The 15,526-nt window shown below is 46.8% G+C and overlaps 1 protein-coding gene across 4 annotated transcripts; it reads left to right on the top strand.

The window, feature by feature from the left end:
• Positions 1 to 2,983: 2,983 nt before the first annotated feature.
• Positions 2,984 to 11,279, top strand: Ucma (upper zone of growth plate and cartilage matrix associated). Of its 4 annotated transcripts, XM_038334975.1 has the most exons (5): positions 2,984 to 3,041; positions 3,408 to 3,473; positions 3,565 to 3,660; positions 7,367 to 7,465; positions 11,182 to 11,279. In XM_038334975.1, the coding sequence occupies exons 1-5, from the start codon at positions 2,984 to 2,986 to the stop codon at positions 11,277 to 11,279; spliced, it is 417 nt and encodes a 138-aa protein (XP_038190903.1). The 4 variants fall into 4 exon arrangements, with proteins under 4 accessions (XP_038190903.1, XP_038190906.1, XP_038190905.1 ...); XM_038334978.1 differs by lacking the exon at positions 7,367 to 7,465; XM_038334977.1 differs by lacking the exon at positions 3,408 to 3,473.
• Positions 11,280 to 15,526: the final 4,247 nt, after the last annotated feature.

The raw sequence follows: 15,526 nt of genomic DNA on the forward strand, positions 1-15,526 counted from the left end.
CAGCTCTGGATTTACTGAACTTTATGTTGAGCAATCACTTTATCTCCCTTTCCTTAATCCCCTCCTCTGTGATACAGATTGACAGGAGAATCAGCACCGAGGCATTCAAAGTCCTTGCAATGAGGTCTGGCAGGCTCTGAGCACGTCCTGTGTGTTGACCTCAGATGGTAATGAATCACTGCCGAGCGACCCAAGGGCTACTCAAGGTCATCCTCCAAGGTTGTGCAGGACGAAGAGATAAGACTGAAGCGGTGAAACGGAGGAGGAGGAGGATGCAGTCAGACACGGCAGGTGGTCTCTGGGGAGGTCAGGAGCAGCAGGGATGGCAAGGAGAGAGAGCGCGTGGATAGACTTCAGAAGAATAAACACCAGGGTGTGCCAAAAAGCTAAGGGCAGGAGGGGTTGAGGTGTGCCCGCTCACAGGCAGGTGGTTGCTGAGTTTCTGATTTGGATATCTGGGTGGATGGATGGTGGGATCCTTCATGGAGACGGAGAAGACAGGACAAAGAGAAAGTGTACAAGTCCTGTCACTGGCCATGTCTAATATATGGTACTTATGGGGTCCAAACCAGGCCTTTATCATCATCACTACTACTACTATTATTATTTTATTGTACATAATAATTTCATGTTAAATATATATATATTCTTTTGATCATATTCATCCCTGCTTTTCTTCTTTTGTTCCCTTCTACCTCTCAATAGTTGTCCTTACCTCCAATATAAGCTACATGTTACATGAAATATGCACGTCATATAGCATTTTATATGCAATCTATGTTCCACCTATGGGACTCAGCCTCACAGAGATCCACCTGCCTCTGCCTCCCAAGTGCTGGGACTAACGGTGTGCGTCACTGCTCCTAGGCTGCGTCTGCCTTGTCTTAACGTAACATGATGATCTTCATTCAGTTCCATCCATTTTCCTGCAGATGACATAATGTCTGTTTTCCTTATAGCTGAATAAAACCCCATTGTGGGTATCTTCCTCCCTGCCTCTTCCTCTGTGTGTGTGGGAAGTACTTATTAGTGTGTACATATGTGCAGAGATGTGCGGTTGCTCCCAGGTGTCTTTCCTTGATTACTCCCCACCTTTATTTTTTCGAGACTGAGTGTCTCCCCGAGCTCATTGTCTCAGTGGGGCTGGATGGCCAAGGAGGTTCTGTGATCTGACTGTCTCTGCATGCCTCAAGCACTCCCTCCCCTGCCTTTTTACGTAGGCTCTAGGGAGGCAGATACAGGTCCTCATGCTTGCATGGCAGACATTTTACTGACTGAGTCATCTCCCCAAGCCATTGTCTTTATCTATTCAACTGTTGACAGACAGCTAGGCTGATTTCATAACGTGGCGATTGCGAATAGTGTCACAGGCGTGTGGCTGTCTCTTTCGTACAGTGATGGTAATACCTTCGGGAATATACACAAGGGTCAAACTGAGTCTTCAGATTCTAGAACATTTCTTATTTGTGCCCTTCCTTCCAGTTGCTAGAGTTGTGACCTTTTCTTGGCTTGTTATACTACAGGTGGACGTCACGAATCGGCCAGTTCTGCTGTGCCCGCAGCCTGGTGGGCAGCCCTGGTACAGAACGGATGAAGCAAGATGGGTACCCATGGTTTGGGACAGAAAGTTCCGAGGGAACTGGGAGACCATGGGAAGCAGCTAAGGGCCATTTCTGGGACCAGCTCAGCATACTTAACACAAACCTAAGGCCAACAGCTTAGAAATGTGAGATTCACACTTAATTCTCATCAAAGGACTCTAGTACTCTGCTCAGAGACTCCTGACTCTGGCCATTTTCTTCCAGGCTGGCTCTAAGAGGGCAGCATGGGGGTTACTCTCTAAGCCTTTTGGCACAGACAAGGTATATACAAAGCCCCAGAGTGGGAATGAGTGATTTTGGTGAAGTGGTAAAGTTTACCCCAAATGGACTGGTTGGTGACTGATAAAGGGGTGTGGGAGAAAGTCAGCGCTCATTAGTCTGAGGTTGGATGGGAGGAGCTTTCCATGGTCATGTCAAGGTTGCCACAGGTATTTCCCACATCTACTGTTTCACCTAGGATTCCTGACAAAATGGCTCTGCCCTATGGCCCATTCCTCTTCCAGGACTGTGTGCTAATATACTCATCCACCACTTCCAGTCCTCTGCAGGTGCAGCAAGCACTCTTTAGCTGAGTCATCTCCCCAGCCCAGCAATAAAGAAGTGCAAGTATTTAGCTATTGTTGTTTTCTGAAACCTCAGCAAACCTAGAGTTCCATGTTTTAAAGCTGTTATAACTAATTCTTTAAGTTTGCAGTTCTGGGAATTGAACCTAGAGCCTCTCACATACCAGGAAAACTTCCTGCCACTGGGCTATACTCCCAGGCCAAGAGCTCCATGTTTTGCATGACAAACATCACCCAGAGAACAATGGACCAAGTGAGGAAATCCTGTAGGCATCATCAGAATGGCCCCCAGGTCTCAGCGAGCATCGCCAGACATCAGGGTATATTCCAGGCATTAGGGGCCATCCTTGTCTGACATTTGAATGCAAATGATCTGTGAGAATTCCATATGTTTCAGCCATGGTTACCAGGGTCCTTCCCTCCCTTGAGCAAAGGCAAAGAACTCATTCAAACATGCCACTGATCTCCCCCACCCTGACTCAGGCTGAGTATTCTTCATAGAATCTCCTCGGGCATGGTTGTTGGAAAGGACACTTCAAATCTGTTCCTGCCAGGGCCCCCACCAACTACAAGCTCTGCTTCTGAGCAGGTTTTGCCAGGCGCCAAAAACATCTCCAGTGCTCTGGCCCGGAGCAGCCAATGGAAACCACAGCCAAGACCCCTCCCACTCCCCCCCCAGTGGCACCCCAGCTTCCTGCCTCTTGTCTGCCAGACTCAGAAGTGAGGATTCACTGGGCAGCAGCTTCAGCAGTAAGTACTGGAGTCTCCAAGACACCGCATCTCATCTGCCCTGTGGTCTCTGGAAGGCACACTACAAAGATGTCCTGGAGACAAGCCATCCTCCTGTCGTCTCTCTTGGCCATGGTGCTCCTGTGTAGTAAGTATGGGAGGGCTGAAGAGTGGGCTATGTAAGCTACATGGTAAGACCTTCTCTGTATAGGTCAGCTTGCTCAGGTGGCATAGGTAGGAAGAGATATTAAGGTAGTTATTCTTGGTGTGTGTGTGTGTGTGTGTGTGTGTGTGTGTGTGTACAAGATAATCTAACACTGAGAAAAATAGCAAAGATAACAAATAGGAAACAAGCCAGCTCACATGGTAGATTCCATAGAGACTGGCTATGGGGCTGGTATATTGAGGGGCAGAGGGTCCCAAATGTAGTCTAACAAATCACTGCACCCAGAATCATTGAAGCCCCACCGGGGCCTCTGATATTGCAGCCTTTCCCTGTACCCTACCCCCACAGTGCTCCAAGAGGGGACCAGTGCCTCTGTGGGCAGCAGCCAGGCAGCCGGAGAAGAGGCACAGGAGGGTGAGTCTATGGGCTATTCCTACATGCGGGACAGGTGGATCCTGCTCCCCCCACCCCACGCTGGTTGTGAAGAGCGCTTTTCCGGTTTCAGGTATGAAACAAAAGATTTTCATGCCAGAGTCTGATGCCTCGAATTTCCTCAAGAGGCGTGGCAAGCGGTCTCCCAAGTCCCAAGATGAAGTCAATGGTAAGGAAGCCGGATGATCTCCCTCCCACAACGGAATGCCAAAGCTCTTGGATGTTAGGTTGACTAGAGCTCTAAATGACCAACAGTACCATATTTGGGGTCAGTGAGATAGCCCAATGGGTGAAGGGGCCCGAATTCAATCCCTGGAACCCACAGAGTAGAAGGAGACAACTGTTGGCCTCTGACCTCCGTGTGCACACTGTGTCACGTGTCCCTAACAGGTGAAATAAAAATGTAGAAACTGGTTGTCAGTCACAGGTTGGATTAATGTGGCATCAAGGTAAGGAACAATAAAAACGATGCTACCTCAAGAGCACCAAGATGTATTCAGAAGGTGATAAAAACTCAGGGTACCGGTACTACAGACCCAAGTGCTAAGAAGAGTGGGCTTGGTGACAGTTCTGCTCCTGAGTGGCCCCAGCCACTCCCTCCCTCTGATTCCAAATATCTATGGACCCAGGGAAGAGGCCTAGGGCAATGTATCAAGGGAGGGACTGGTGTTTGTTTGTTTTTCTGCAGTTTAATTGTCTGTTAATTTTAGAGTCTCCAGGACTCTGAAGTCTGGTTCTTGACCTTCCAACCCAGCAGGGGTTGAACTTTCCTACCCCTGAATTGATTATTCCAAACCTCTGAGCTCAGACCATCCTGGCTGAGTCTGTGGCTTGGTTCTTTCCTTGTGCATGTGGATGAATGAGCTCTTTGTGTCCCTTACCACGGTCTGCAAGGTGACTTCTTGCTCAGTAAAAACAGCAGGATTATTTTCAAACGACGGGGAAGAATGGAGATGGAAGTGCTTGCAGATCGTTCTTTTTTAAGATTGGAGAAGTCTAACCAACCACAGTAGGCACATTGCCAGACCTCACACAGGTTGAAATTTGAAGTAGGCCAATGTCAAGCAACACTGAAAGCCTGTGCTAGAGGTTCAGACCTTGATTGCAGCCATAGAAGCAACCTCTGGCAGACACTGGGGAAGGAAACAGGTGTGGACCGTCAATTAACTTCTGTCCTGTGAAACTGAGTCAGAATAATGAGGTGTGTGATTAAGCCTGAGCTCCCTCACCTCAGAAGGCAGCTCAGGCAGGCAGGTAGTCTGGGAGGCCCAGCATATCCAAGTGAATAGCCAGGATTTCACAGAAGGGGATCAGCCATCACTGGGACAACTTCTGTGGATAGGCAGAGAAGCATCACCTTGGAATTAATCTGAACTTGGAACTGCTTTAGAAAAAGAATTGGATGTGTGTGTGTGTGTGTGTGTGTGTGTGTGTGTGTGTGTTTATACATGTGGGGACCAGAAGACAATTTCAGGAGTTAGTTATTTCTAAGCTGCTGTTCACTGTTTTAAGGCAGGGTTTCTCAGTGGCCTGAAACTTGCCAGATAGTCTAATCTGGTTGACCAGCAAGCCCCATGGATGTTTCCTCCATCCAAGCTCTGGGATTACAAGTGCATGGCACCATGCCCAGTTACTTTTTAAAAATACATACAGTGCATATGCTACATCCCATGCAACATCGTTTTGGCAGAGTATGACATCATCCTTTGTTACTGTTACATCAGATGTCCAATTGTTGGATGGTTTCTTTTACAAAGATGCTTCTTTAGAAACTGGTGTCACTCATGATGTCCTTCCTAAACCTAGCACTCCTGCTGCAGCTTCCTGACACCTGGAGCCACATCAGAGCCTCCAGTGGGTCAGAAGGGAGACACTGCCATGCGAGGTGCTCCCGCCCAGGCAGCTGTGTGGCATCCATTAGGTCACCGCACCTCTCTGAGCCTGAGGAATCTGTAGGATGTGGCGATGGGCTGAACCATGCATGAACCATTTCTGCCAGGATAAAGTTTTCTGCCACTGTAAATAAAGACAGAACTTTGGGAAGAAACATAGACTTCCCTCAGAAGTCTGTACTAAGGCAAATTCACAGGTAACTTGGCTTTAATGAGTCAATCAGCACTCATATTTACTTATGAATATAAGCTTCTTGCTTCCAGAAGGGATTTGAGGTTTTCTTCTTTTTCTTTTTTCTCTACATCCTTATTTTCTTCTTCTTTCCTCCTTCAACATAGCAAAACAAAAATCCCACTCACCAATTCACTATGTATTGTGTGTATGTGTGCATGTGCACGCCACAGTGTGTGCAGGGGTCAGAGGACAGTTTGTGGTTGCCGATTCACTCCTTCCACCATGTAGATACTGGGGTTCACACTCAGGTTGTCAGGCTTGGTGGTAAGCACCCTGCTGCTGAGCCATCTTCCTGCCCCCCCTTTCTCTCTCTTCTCTTCTCCCCACCCCCTTCTCCCCAGTACTAGGCATTGACTTCAAGGCCTTGTGCCTTATCCAACACTCCATACCATGTAGTGGTGATGGGGACTGTGGTTGCCTTAGCTTTTCTGCTTCTTGTTTTCCTCTTGCATATCTGTGTTTGAGGGCAACAAGCGCTATAGTCCAAACCGTGACATGAGGGGACCCTTGAGAATGTGAGGCAATCTCAGGAGCCCACTCTTTCTGAAGTGCATGACCCACAGGCCTCCAGTGTGTTTTCCCACTGAAGGACACATTATAAGAACCTTTAAAGTAGAGAGCTTTAAATAGCACCTTCCAGAACATCACAGCTCTCAGACTTTTATTATAGATGCCATCATGCTCGGTACAAACTTATTTGAATACTACTATTATTTTACAATGTTGGGAATTGAACCTTAGGACTTGCACATTCTAGGCAAGTGCTCTACCATGGAGTCACACTCCCCAGCCTGCTGATATGTGATTCTACACCCTTCTTAACTGCGACGCGGTTGTACCTCTTAAGAAGTGGAAGGATGGCAACCTTCTTATCTGCTTTACTTTTTTTAGTGACATTTATGTATTTGTTTTGTGTGTGTATATTTTGTATGCAGCAGGGGCTCATCTGCTATGGTGCACAAGCAGAGGTCAGAGGGCAGCTAAGTGGGGGTTGGTTCTCTCCTACTATATGGGTCCTAGGGGCTGAATCATGTTGTCAGACTTGGTGACAGTCACTTTCAGCCACTGAGGCATCTTGCCAGCCCCTCTTATCTACCCTTTTCATGTCAGTGCTAATCTCACATTCTTGCTGCGACAGGGGCTCAGAACTCAGAATGAACTAGAGGTATTCATCAATGTGAGATTAATTTTTACAAATCTTATTGTTACTTTATATGTATGGGTGTTTTGGCTGCATGTATGTAATATGCATGTCTGGTGCCCATGGAGGCCAGAATAAGGACACTGGATTTCCTGGAATTGGAGTTACCAATGGTTGGGAGTTGCTTCGTGGGTGCTTAGAATCCAACCTAGGTCCCCTGGAAGAGCAGTCAGTGCTCTTAACTGCTGAGCCATCTCTCCAGCCCCAAAGTTAATTTTCAGTTCAATTAATCTTTGGAGAGTTCATTTTCCATCATGTGAGTTAAAGTTTCTAAGTGGTCTGGTACTTGGGTCACACGACTCACTTTGGGACCAGAGACAAAGCACTTGCCCCGTTTGGGCCTCCATCTTCCCCTCTGCAAAATGGGGCAGCTGGGTAAAGTCTCCCAGGCCCTTCATGGTTTAAAGTCAGGCTGAGGCATAAACCATTTCAGCAAAGCCCTTGGTCGCCTCTCTTCTCAACAGATCCAGCCTCTGGGTCATACTGGGGTGTCCCTCACACATGTGCCCCCCTTGTTCCTTTCTCAAGAGCAACTCTGTCTTGACAGCGGAAAACAGACAGAAGCTGCGGGATGACGAGCTGCGGAGAGAGTACTATGAGGAACAAAGGAACGAGTTTGAGAACTTCGTGGAGGAACAAAGAGATGGTAAGAGCTCTCTGGCAGCATCGTTGCGGGAGGAGAGCATGGTGAGCAAGGTCAGGCTTGCCCCATGTCCTGATGTCTCTACCTTCTGAGGCTGGGGTCACTGTGTCCACCCAGTACTCTACATGGATTTTGATCCTCTGGTCTTCACACTTGTATGTGGCAAGATCATTATCCACTAAGAGATCTCTCCAGCCTATAACAACACTCTGGTCAAGAGAACTGGCCACACAAAAGCACTGGTTCTTTTTTAATTTTTATTTATTTATTTACAATGCCTCGTACCTGACTTCTAATAGCTATAGTTCCATCTTGGCTTCTCAATCACCCAATTGCAACCTGGATCCTAAAAGGTTTCTGTGCCTCTCTTTACTCATCTGTTGGGGGTACTCTTTTTACTAAGTCTTTGCTATTATCGATAGAGTAGAAAAGATGCAGAGAGTTCGGGGGCTCTTATGAGGTAATGGGAATCTTCTTCCTACATACGGGACTCCCATCTGCCCTCAGGACATGTTTACGCCAGGCCTCATAGGAAGAGGTGCCTGTGGGGATATGAGTTCAGGAAGGTTCTGTCTGCACTACAGCTGACTAGTGGTCTCAAGTGTCACCCACAGCAGACATCCATAGAGACTCTTAATGAAGACAAAGGGAGAGAAAGAAGGGAGATGGAAAAACGGGGAGATGGGAGGCCGGGTGGTGGTGGTGGTGCGCGTCTTTAATCCCAGCATTCTGGAGGCAAAGGCAGGTGGAGCTCTGAGAGTTCAAGGTCAGTCTGGTCTACAGAGCAAGTGCCAGGACAGGCTACAAAGCTACACAGAGAAATCCTGCCTCGAAAAACAAAACAAAACTAAAAAAGGGGGGGGGGGGAGGGTAGCCTGGAGAGATGGAGAAGAATGAAAATATAAACATGTCTCTTTGAGTCTTTTCCAATTTCAAGCCTGGTGTGTCCCCACACAGTCTCTCGGAACCTCTGGGTGCACGAGCTTGGGTACAAAGCTTTCTTTCGGGTCTTGTCGGCTTCCGTTCTCCTGGCTTATGGGCTCTGATGGGTGAGGAGGTCCTTCCTCTAAGGGCACAGAGAAAAGGCTACTGCTGCTAGAGACTGAGGGCTGAAGCTATGCCCAGGGCCCTGCAGTCGGCACCCAGTGCCCTGCAATCGGCACCCAGCTAAGCCCTGCAAGCAGGTGTTGGGCTCGAATCCTAGAAAATCAAACTTTCTTGGGAACACAGTGTAAGGAACTCAGATTGTCACCTCAGGAGCAAATGCCTCAGTTAGAGATTTGTGGACCTTGGCGAGCAGCTGAGGAGAGCTGGCTTGTTTTTAAAACCTGTGGATTTGGAATCCAAGTTTGCTTCAGTGTGACTTACTCCCACTGTTCCTAATAACACTCGACACGGTGCCATATTAAACGCTTCAGGCCTTTTCCAGGCCTGGTGGTGCTAGCATGGAATCCCAGCACTTGCTTGATGGATTGAAGCGGGGGAATCTCAGCCTTGGAGCCAGCCTGGGTTACATAGTGGAACTGTCTCAAACAAACAAAATGAAAACAAAAACAAAAAAGCAACCCCCCCCCAAAAAAACCCCAAATCAAGCAAAATGTATTATTTTCAAATTTCTAGCATATGGATGGACAAAACCTCACGGTTTTCTCTTTAATCATGAGTTGGGATGCGGGGTTCAGAGGATACCGAAACTGTGGTCCTTGAGCCCCACCTACACAGCGAGGCAGAGGCTGCTTGGGGACTGCCACTCCAGCAGCTGTTGGCATCGAGCATTTGCAGGATAATCTCTGCGCCATCTTCGTTTCACAGTCTGAAAGAGTGAGCTTAGGGAAGGTCCACAGCCACGCACGGCGATGTGCAGGAGACACCCTAGGGTGTGCCGGCAAGCTGCTGTTCTTCTCTATTGTGAGCCATCACACTCATGGAGGCTTTGGGGGATCTTCCACGGGTCCGCAGGGATGAAAGAATGAGCAGGGAGAAAGAAAGCGACCTGAAGGGTCTCTCCAGAGCTTAATAAAGGAAGGGGAAAGAGGGCTAGCCTAGCTCACCATAGAATCAATTTTTGAAAAAAGTCGAACTCATTACCACCCTACCCCACCCAGCCATTCTGCCCTGAGTGACTGTCACAGTGGTCCAGCTGCCAGAACTTGTTACCTTGCAGACACCTGCCTTTTTTCCTGTAAAATACTTTTATTTATATGATTTTTAAGGACTTTGGGCAGTGAAAAATAACAATTATTGAAAGCTATAAACTCGATGTAACAATTTTCAGTAAGATGCCCTTTAAAAATCATTATTAATTAAATTTCTTCATTTATTTTATAGCCTGACTGTAGTTTCTCCTCCCTCCTCGTCTTTCATCTCCCACCCCATCCCCTAATCCATTCCTCCTCCTGTTTCTGTTCAGAAAGGGGCAGGCCTCCCATGGGTGTCAACAAAGCATGGCATTTCAAGTTGAGGTAGGACTGAGCTCCTTGCCTTGTATTAAGGCGGGGCAAGGCAACACAGTACAAGAAGTAGGTTCCTGAAAGTCAGCCAAAGCATCAGGGACAGGTTCTGTTCCCACCATTAGCAGTCCCACAAGTAGATCGCACTCCACAATTGCCACACATAAGTAGAGGGCGCAGGTTGGTCCCATGGCCCCAGCAGCTTGTTTTCTGAGCCCCATGACAACCTGTGTTCAGTTCACAGCTTCATGCTAAGCCACTGAAAGTCTGAGCTCTCCCAGTGAGCTGCTTCCTAAGATGGACACCTTAACCAGCATCTGTGTCCAAATCACAGCTCGGAGAGTTGCTCCACTGAGAAATGTCTGGAAGGCTAACACCTCCTCCAGGGCTAGGCTCTGTGTGTACCTGGTTGTTCCAGATACAGAAGGGGATTTCAGGACGAAGGGGAGCACACAGAAATGAGACTTTCTCAGTAGCCATGGTGCCTGACATGTGTGTCGCCTGCCCCTTTTCCAGTTAGTTTTGACAACAAAATTTTATTGTCAAAGCTTAGAAAACATAGAACACGCCAGATATGGTGGCATATAACCATAATTCCAGCACTCAGGAAGTTGATGCGGGAGGATCATGAGTTCCAGGTCAGCCTCAACTGCATAAGATTTTATCTCAAAAAAGCAAAACAAAACAGTTTATAGGGAAAATACTATGAGATGCCATTCCATGCTGTCAATAATTTCCATGTTTGTCTTTAAATTATTGTTAGTGTGTGTGTGTGTGTGTATGTGTGTGTGCATATAGAGGTGAGAACAACTTGTGGGGTTGATTCTCTCCTTTCACGTGGGTTTGAGGTGTAGAACTCAGGTTGTTAGGCTTAACACCAAGCACTACCCCCCCCCCCCCACTGGCCCTTGTACATGAGCTTTTTAGGTGTGGCTTGTATACCCACGTGGCCATGACATTACTTGCTAGTTTGATATCTAATTGTCTGTTTAAGCCTTTCCCCTCATTGCTGGGTAGTCTAGCTTGGATACCTTTGTTTCAGTTCTGCTGGCAACCAGCCATGATACCAGCCATGATCTGTATCCCCTTGCCTGATCCAAAACCTGTATACACATGCTCATCAACCCCTGTCAGCTCTGATCTTGGAAGTCTTCAGGGCACACAGGAATCTTGGCTCAATGTCTCTTCAGCAGGTGCTGTGGGCTGATGGACAGCTAAAGCAGGGTTGGGTGTCCTCTCTATGCAGTGACCTTTGTCTTTCCTCTTCAGAGCAGGAAGAGAGGACCAGGGAGGCAGTGGAGCAGTGGCGGCAGTGGCATTATGATGGCCTGTACCCTCCATACCTCTACAACCGCCATCACATCTGACCTCGATCTGAAGCGACTGAGGAAGACAGGCAGGAGACACGCCACCCATCTTCCTCACCCACCTCCCGCCCACCTGCCTCTCTCCTATAGACAGGCCCACAAGGTGAAGCTCAGGGGCTGCCCAGGCCAACAGCTCTGGGAACACACACCCTTTATTCTCATGTCTTACAATACCTGGCTTTTGTTTATTTGTGGATTTTTTTTTTTTTGAGGTGAACAACCACCTATGTTTTTTCTCCCATTATTAAATCAACATGCTTTGCCCTTGTTTAGCCACTGGAAACAGGATTAGAACGCCCATCTGATAGGACAGTTAAAAGGATTGCAGCAAAAAAAAAATTTTGCTTATGGCCTATTAATAAAAGTGCTGACTTAACCTTGTGTAGTGTCGTAACAAAACTCCAAGGGAGCCGTGTGTCCGTGTGTCATGCTAAGCGCATGTTCTAGACTGAGCTACACCCCTTCCCCGATCCCCCGCCCTCACTTTAAATGCTGAAACACAGGCAGAATGGAGGAACCCCCCTCATCCCAGGGCCTGGTACTCGCCTTTCAAAACTAGGAGAATCTAGGTACTTGTTATGGGAGTGGAAGGCCCACAGCTGTTGCTCTACATTGCCCTCTGGATATGCCATGCAGCTGTAAGTTAGCATGTGCTAACACTGGGGAAAACTGGTATCAACGAAAAGCTTGGCAGGTACCTCGATATTTGATAGCTATTTTTATTACCTTACTGGAGGGTGCCGAGGTTACCAGCACTACCAAGGAATGGGCATTTCAATGTTGAGATAGATCTCAACAGAAAGGATTTGGCTGGTTGCCTTCTATCAGCCCAGTCTCTCACGGAAACTGGATGAGAACGCACTCGGGTTTGAGCAGACCAAAGTTCGGAGATGTTCCTCTCTAATTTGCTAGGCAAGAGACTCACACAGATTCCACCGGATTCCTGTCCCATCCCAAAGCGACAGAATAAGAGTCCAGAAACCGTTATTAATTCCTAAGTTTGTTTTCTTGGGGGTTTCTTTAGGTACCTGATCCACTTAAATTGGAAATCCTAGACTGATCCACCTTCATTCATACCTTCTGGGCCACCAAACATGAAGGGTGGTGAGCCTTTCTAATAGCTTAGCCTGCTGTGAGCTTAGGTGGCTGGATTACATGTTGTTGGGCTAATGATAAAAGGGAGGTTGGACCGTGGTTACTTTTGGTTAGCCAGGAGCTAGATGACAAGACAGGCTTTGAGAACTTTCCTCTTTGATGGGTAATTAGGAAGAAAAGGTGCTTTCTAAATTGACTACAGTTGTCTCTCGGTATCCGAGAAGACTGGGTCCCAGACTAACCAATGTCTAAAGATGCTCATTTCCTGTCATAAGCCACCATGTTGGGGTGATAGCTGTAGGGGGTCCAACCTTGATAGAATTAGCGTGAGGATTAGAATTATTTAGCAAAAGGAACAAAGATATGAGAGAAATAAAAGACAGAAACACAGAACAGCACTGGGAGAGAAATTCAGTGAATACTGAATTCGCCTGTGTTTATTTTCCACATGCTTATATACTCCACTCCAAAAGGGAAGGGAAGACTTTGTTAATATGATATAAGAAATAGACCAAGTATCCTGCAGGCAGCCACTCCTGGAACCTCCTGCCAATCTCCTTGAAGGAGCAGGAATAGCCTTGAATTCTCTGACCTTTGGTCTAGTAGAGTGGATGCACCTCTACACTCAAATTAACCACCCCCTAGGTCAGGATTTATTTGTAGTCACAACTGTTGTCAAGTACTCTGAGAGAGCAAGAATAAACTTCAAACTCTGACCTTTAGTCAAGATGGACTCAGATCTGTGGGCCCTGGCGAGTTCTTATATAAACCATGTATGCACAACCCACCCCCCATCTTGTATGTTCCAGCTTGTCTCTAGATTATGTAAAGGTAACACAATGTAAACGGTATTATTCTCGAACTATTATTTTGAGAACAATGACAAAAATGTCTGAAGTCAGTGCAGATGCAATCTTTATCTCAAATGATTTTAATCTGTGGTTGTTGAGCTGGTAAATACAAAATCCATACACATCTGGGTTACACACCCAGCTGGGCAACAGAAGAAAGGGATACAGGGGTCCTAATCTGGTTGACCCTGTCCATTTGACCCACTTTCACCCGACCTCCTGGTTGGCATCTCCTCCCACAGGCTAGCAGACAGGTAGATGGCAACAGCTGGGTGCATTCTGCTCCAAGGCCACACCACACACGCACCAGCCTGTGGTGTCCGATGGAAGGGATGCTGGCACCAAGTAGACGTCCGTAAGTAAGATTTGGGAGAACAGCCAGTTAAAAAAATAAGTAAACAAAACAAAACCCTCAACAGTCTGCCTTTGCCTCTTCAATGGCTGCACTTGGCATGCTGGCCCTCGATAAAGAATTCTGGCGGCAGAGGCTGGGGAGGAATTCTTTCACCTCACTCACCCCTGTCCCCAACAAGGGGTTCATTATATTTAGTTTTCAAATTCACTCTAGAACGCCTTCACTAAAAGGCAAGCGCTGTCACTCCCTGGTGAGAACGATGCCAAAGGTAACAGGACCAGGAATCCGAGCGACCAGATTCCATGGGGCACGGCCAACAGAGCAATTTGTACTTTCCTGGCCTTGTCAAGAGGGGCTATTGGGACAGGTTTCTACCCTTTCCTCCCATCGCTGTCCCCTCATTCTGAAGAGGCTGAGAACGGAGGCGTCAAAATTGTCTCACTAATTTCTACTCATGAGTTTCACAGGTTTTGTCTACAAATACTGGGAGGTGGGGGCTCAAGCTGGAGGTAGACTGGCCAAGCAATGCCTACCAAGTTCAAGGTCCTGGGCTCAATTCCCAGCACCACCCAAAACAAGGACAGTGACCAAAGAAACTGCCCCAGGGGTGATTCTACTTACTCAGACTTCCCGGGAAGTGGCGTGGGGATTTTCCGAGGCCCCACAATGAGTCTTGTATTTTCTCTATACTTGTTACGTGTGTCCCCATTTGGTTATTTAATTTTTAATTAATTTTCAAACAGTAGTGTTCTAATGCCTTGGTAAGATCTTAATTTAGGCTGGTGAGATGGTTCAAACAGTAAAAGTGCCCGGAGGCAAGCCTGATGATGTAGGAGTTCTATTCCGGGAATCATGTGGTCGGAGAGAACCAACTACTGCCAAGCTGTCCTCTGACCTAATGCACATCAGTTCTACCACGTGCTAGAGAATAGTCCTTAACTGTTTCTTATAAACTTAATGAACTCACTCATTCAAAATCCAAAATGTGGCTACTGCAGATCACTCTCTAGACCAGAGGCTCTCAATCTGCGGGTCGTCTTCAAAACCATTTACATTATGATTCTTAACAGTAGCAAAATCACAGTTATGAAGTAGTAATAAAATAATTTTATGGCTGGGGGTCACCACAACATGAGGAACTGTATTAAAGGGTTGCAGCATTAGGAAAGTTAAGAACCACTGACTTAGATCATACACATCAATCTTTATATAGAGTCCTTCATGATTAAAGCAAGCATTTGTATTTAGACTAGAGACCGAATTTTTATAACTCATTCTAATGATACATACAAACAGTTGGTTAGTGAAAGCATACTACCCGATGCTGAACGGTACTGGTCACAAGGATGAAAACTGCAATGAGATGCCACCACACACTGATTAGAATAGCTAAGCTTAAAAACAATTAACAAGGGGCTGGGGAGTGGGCACAACAGTTAAGAGCACTTGCTGCTCTTTCAGGTGAGCTTGGTTCACAGCATCCATATAGGCGAGCTTAGGACAGCCTGTGACTCCAGCACTAGGGGATCTGATGCCCTTTTCTGGCCTCTGTGGATACTTGCATATACACAGAATGCACACGCGCGCACACACACACACACACATCTTAAAAAGACTGACAATATCAGGTGTTGGTAATGCTGTGGAGCAAACAGAAAATTGAATTTTCACACATTTACTAGATAGTGTGAAAGAGAATACAACCACTTTCCAGTAAGGCTGGCAGTGTCTTATAAAGCTAACACACATATATATTTATGATACAACCTAGATATTCTATTTTTAGATTTTACCTAAAAGACCCAAGACATAAACACAGAAGTACTTCTGAGTGGACATTTGTAGTAGCTTTAGTCACAGACCCAAAGTGGAAATGATCCAATCAAAATAGGTCATTAAATAAACGACAGGCACACCCATACTGTGGAACACTTAGTAATAACCAT

The sequence above is a fragment of the Arvicola amphibius genome, chromosome 6 (assembly GCF_903992535.2).
Source record: "Arvicola amphibius chromosome 6, mArvAmp1.2, whole genome shotgun sequence".
Lineage (NCBI taxonomy): Eukaryota > Metazoa > Chordata > Mammalia > Rodentia > Cricetidae > Arvicola > Arvicola amphibius.

Bases quoted from the DNA above. Each gene is read 5' to 3' on its own strand.
- Ucma (XM_038334975.1), top strand. From the start codon at position 2,984: ATGTCCTGGAGACAAGCCATCCTCCTGTCGTCTCTCTTGGCCATGGTG. The intron at 3,042-3,407 runs GTAAGTATGGGA...CTACCCCCACAG, and splicing joins GGCCATGGTGCTCCTGTGTA to TGCTCCAAGAGGGGACCAGT. The intron at 3,661-7,366 runs GTAAGGAAGCCG...CTGTCTTGACAG, and splicing joins GTCCCAAGATGAAGTCAATG to CGGAAAACAGACAGAAGCTG.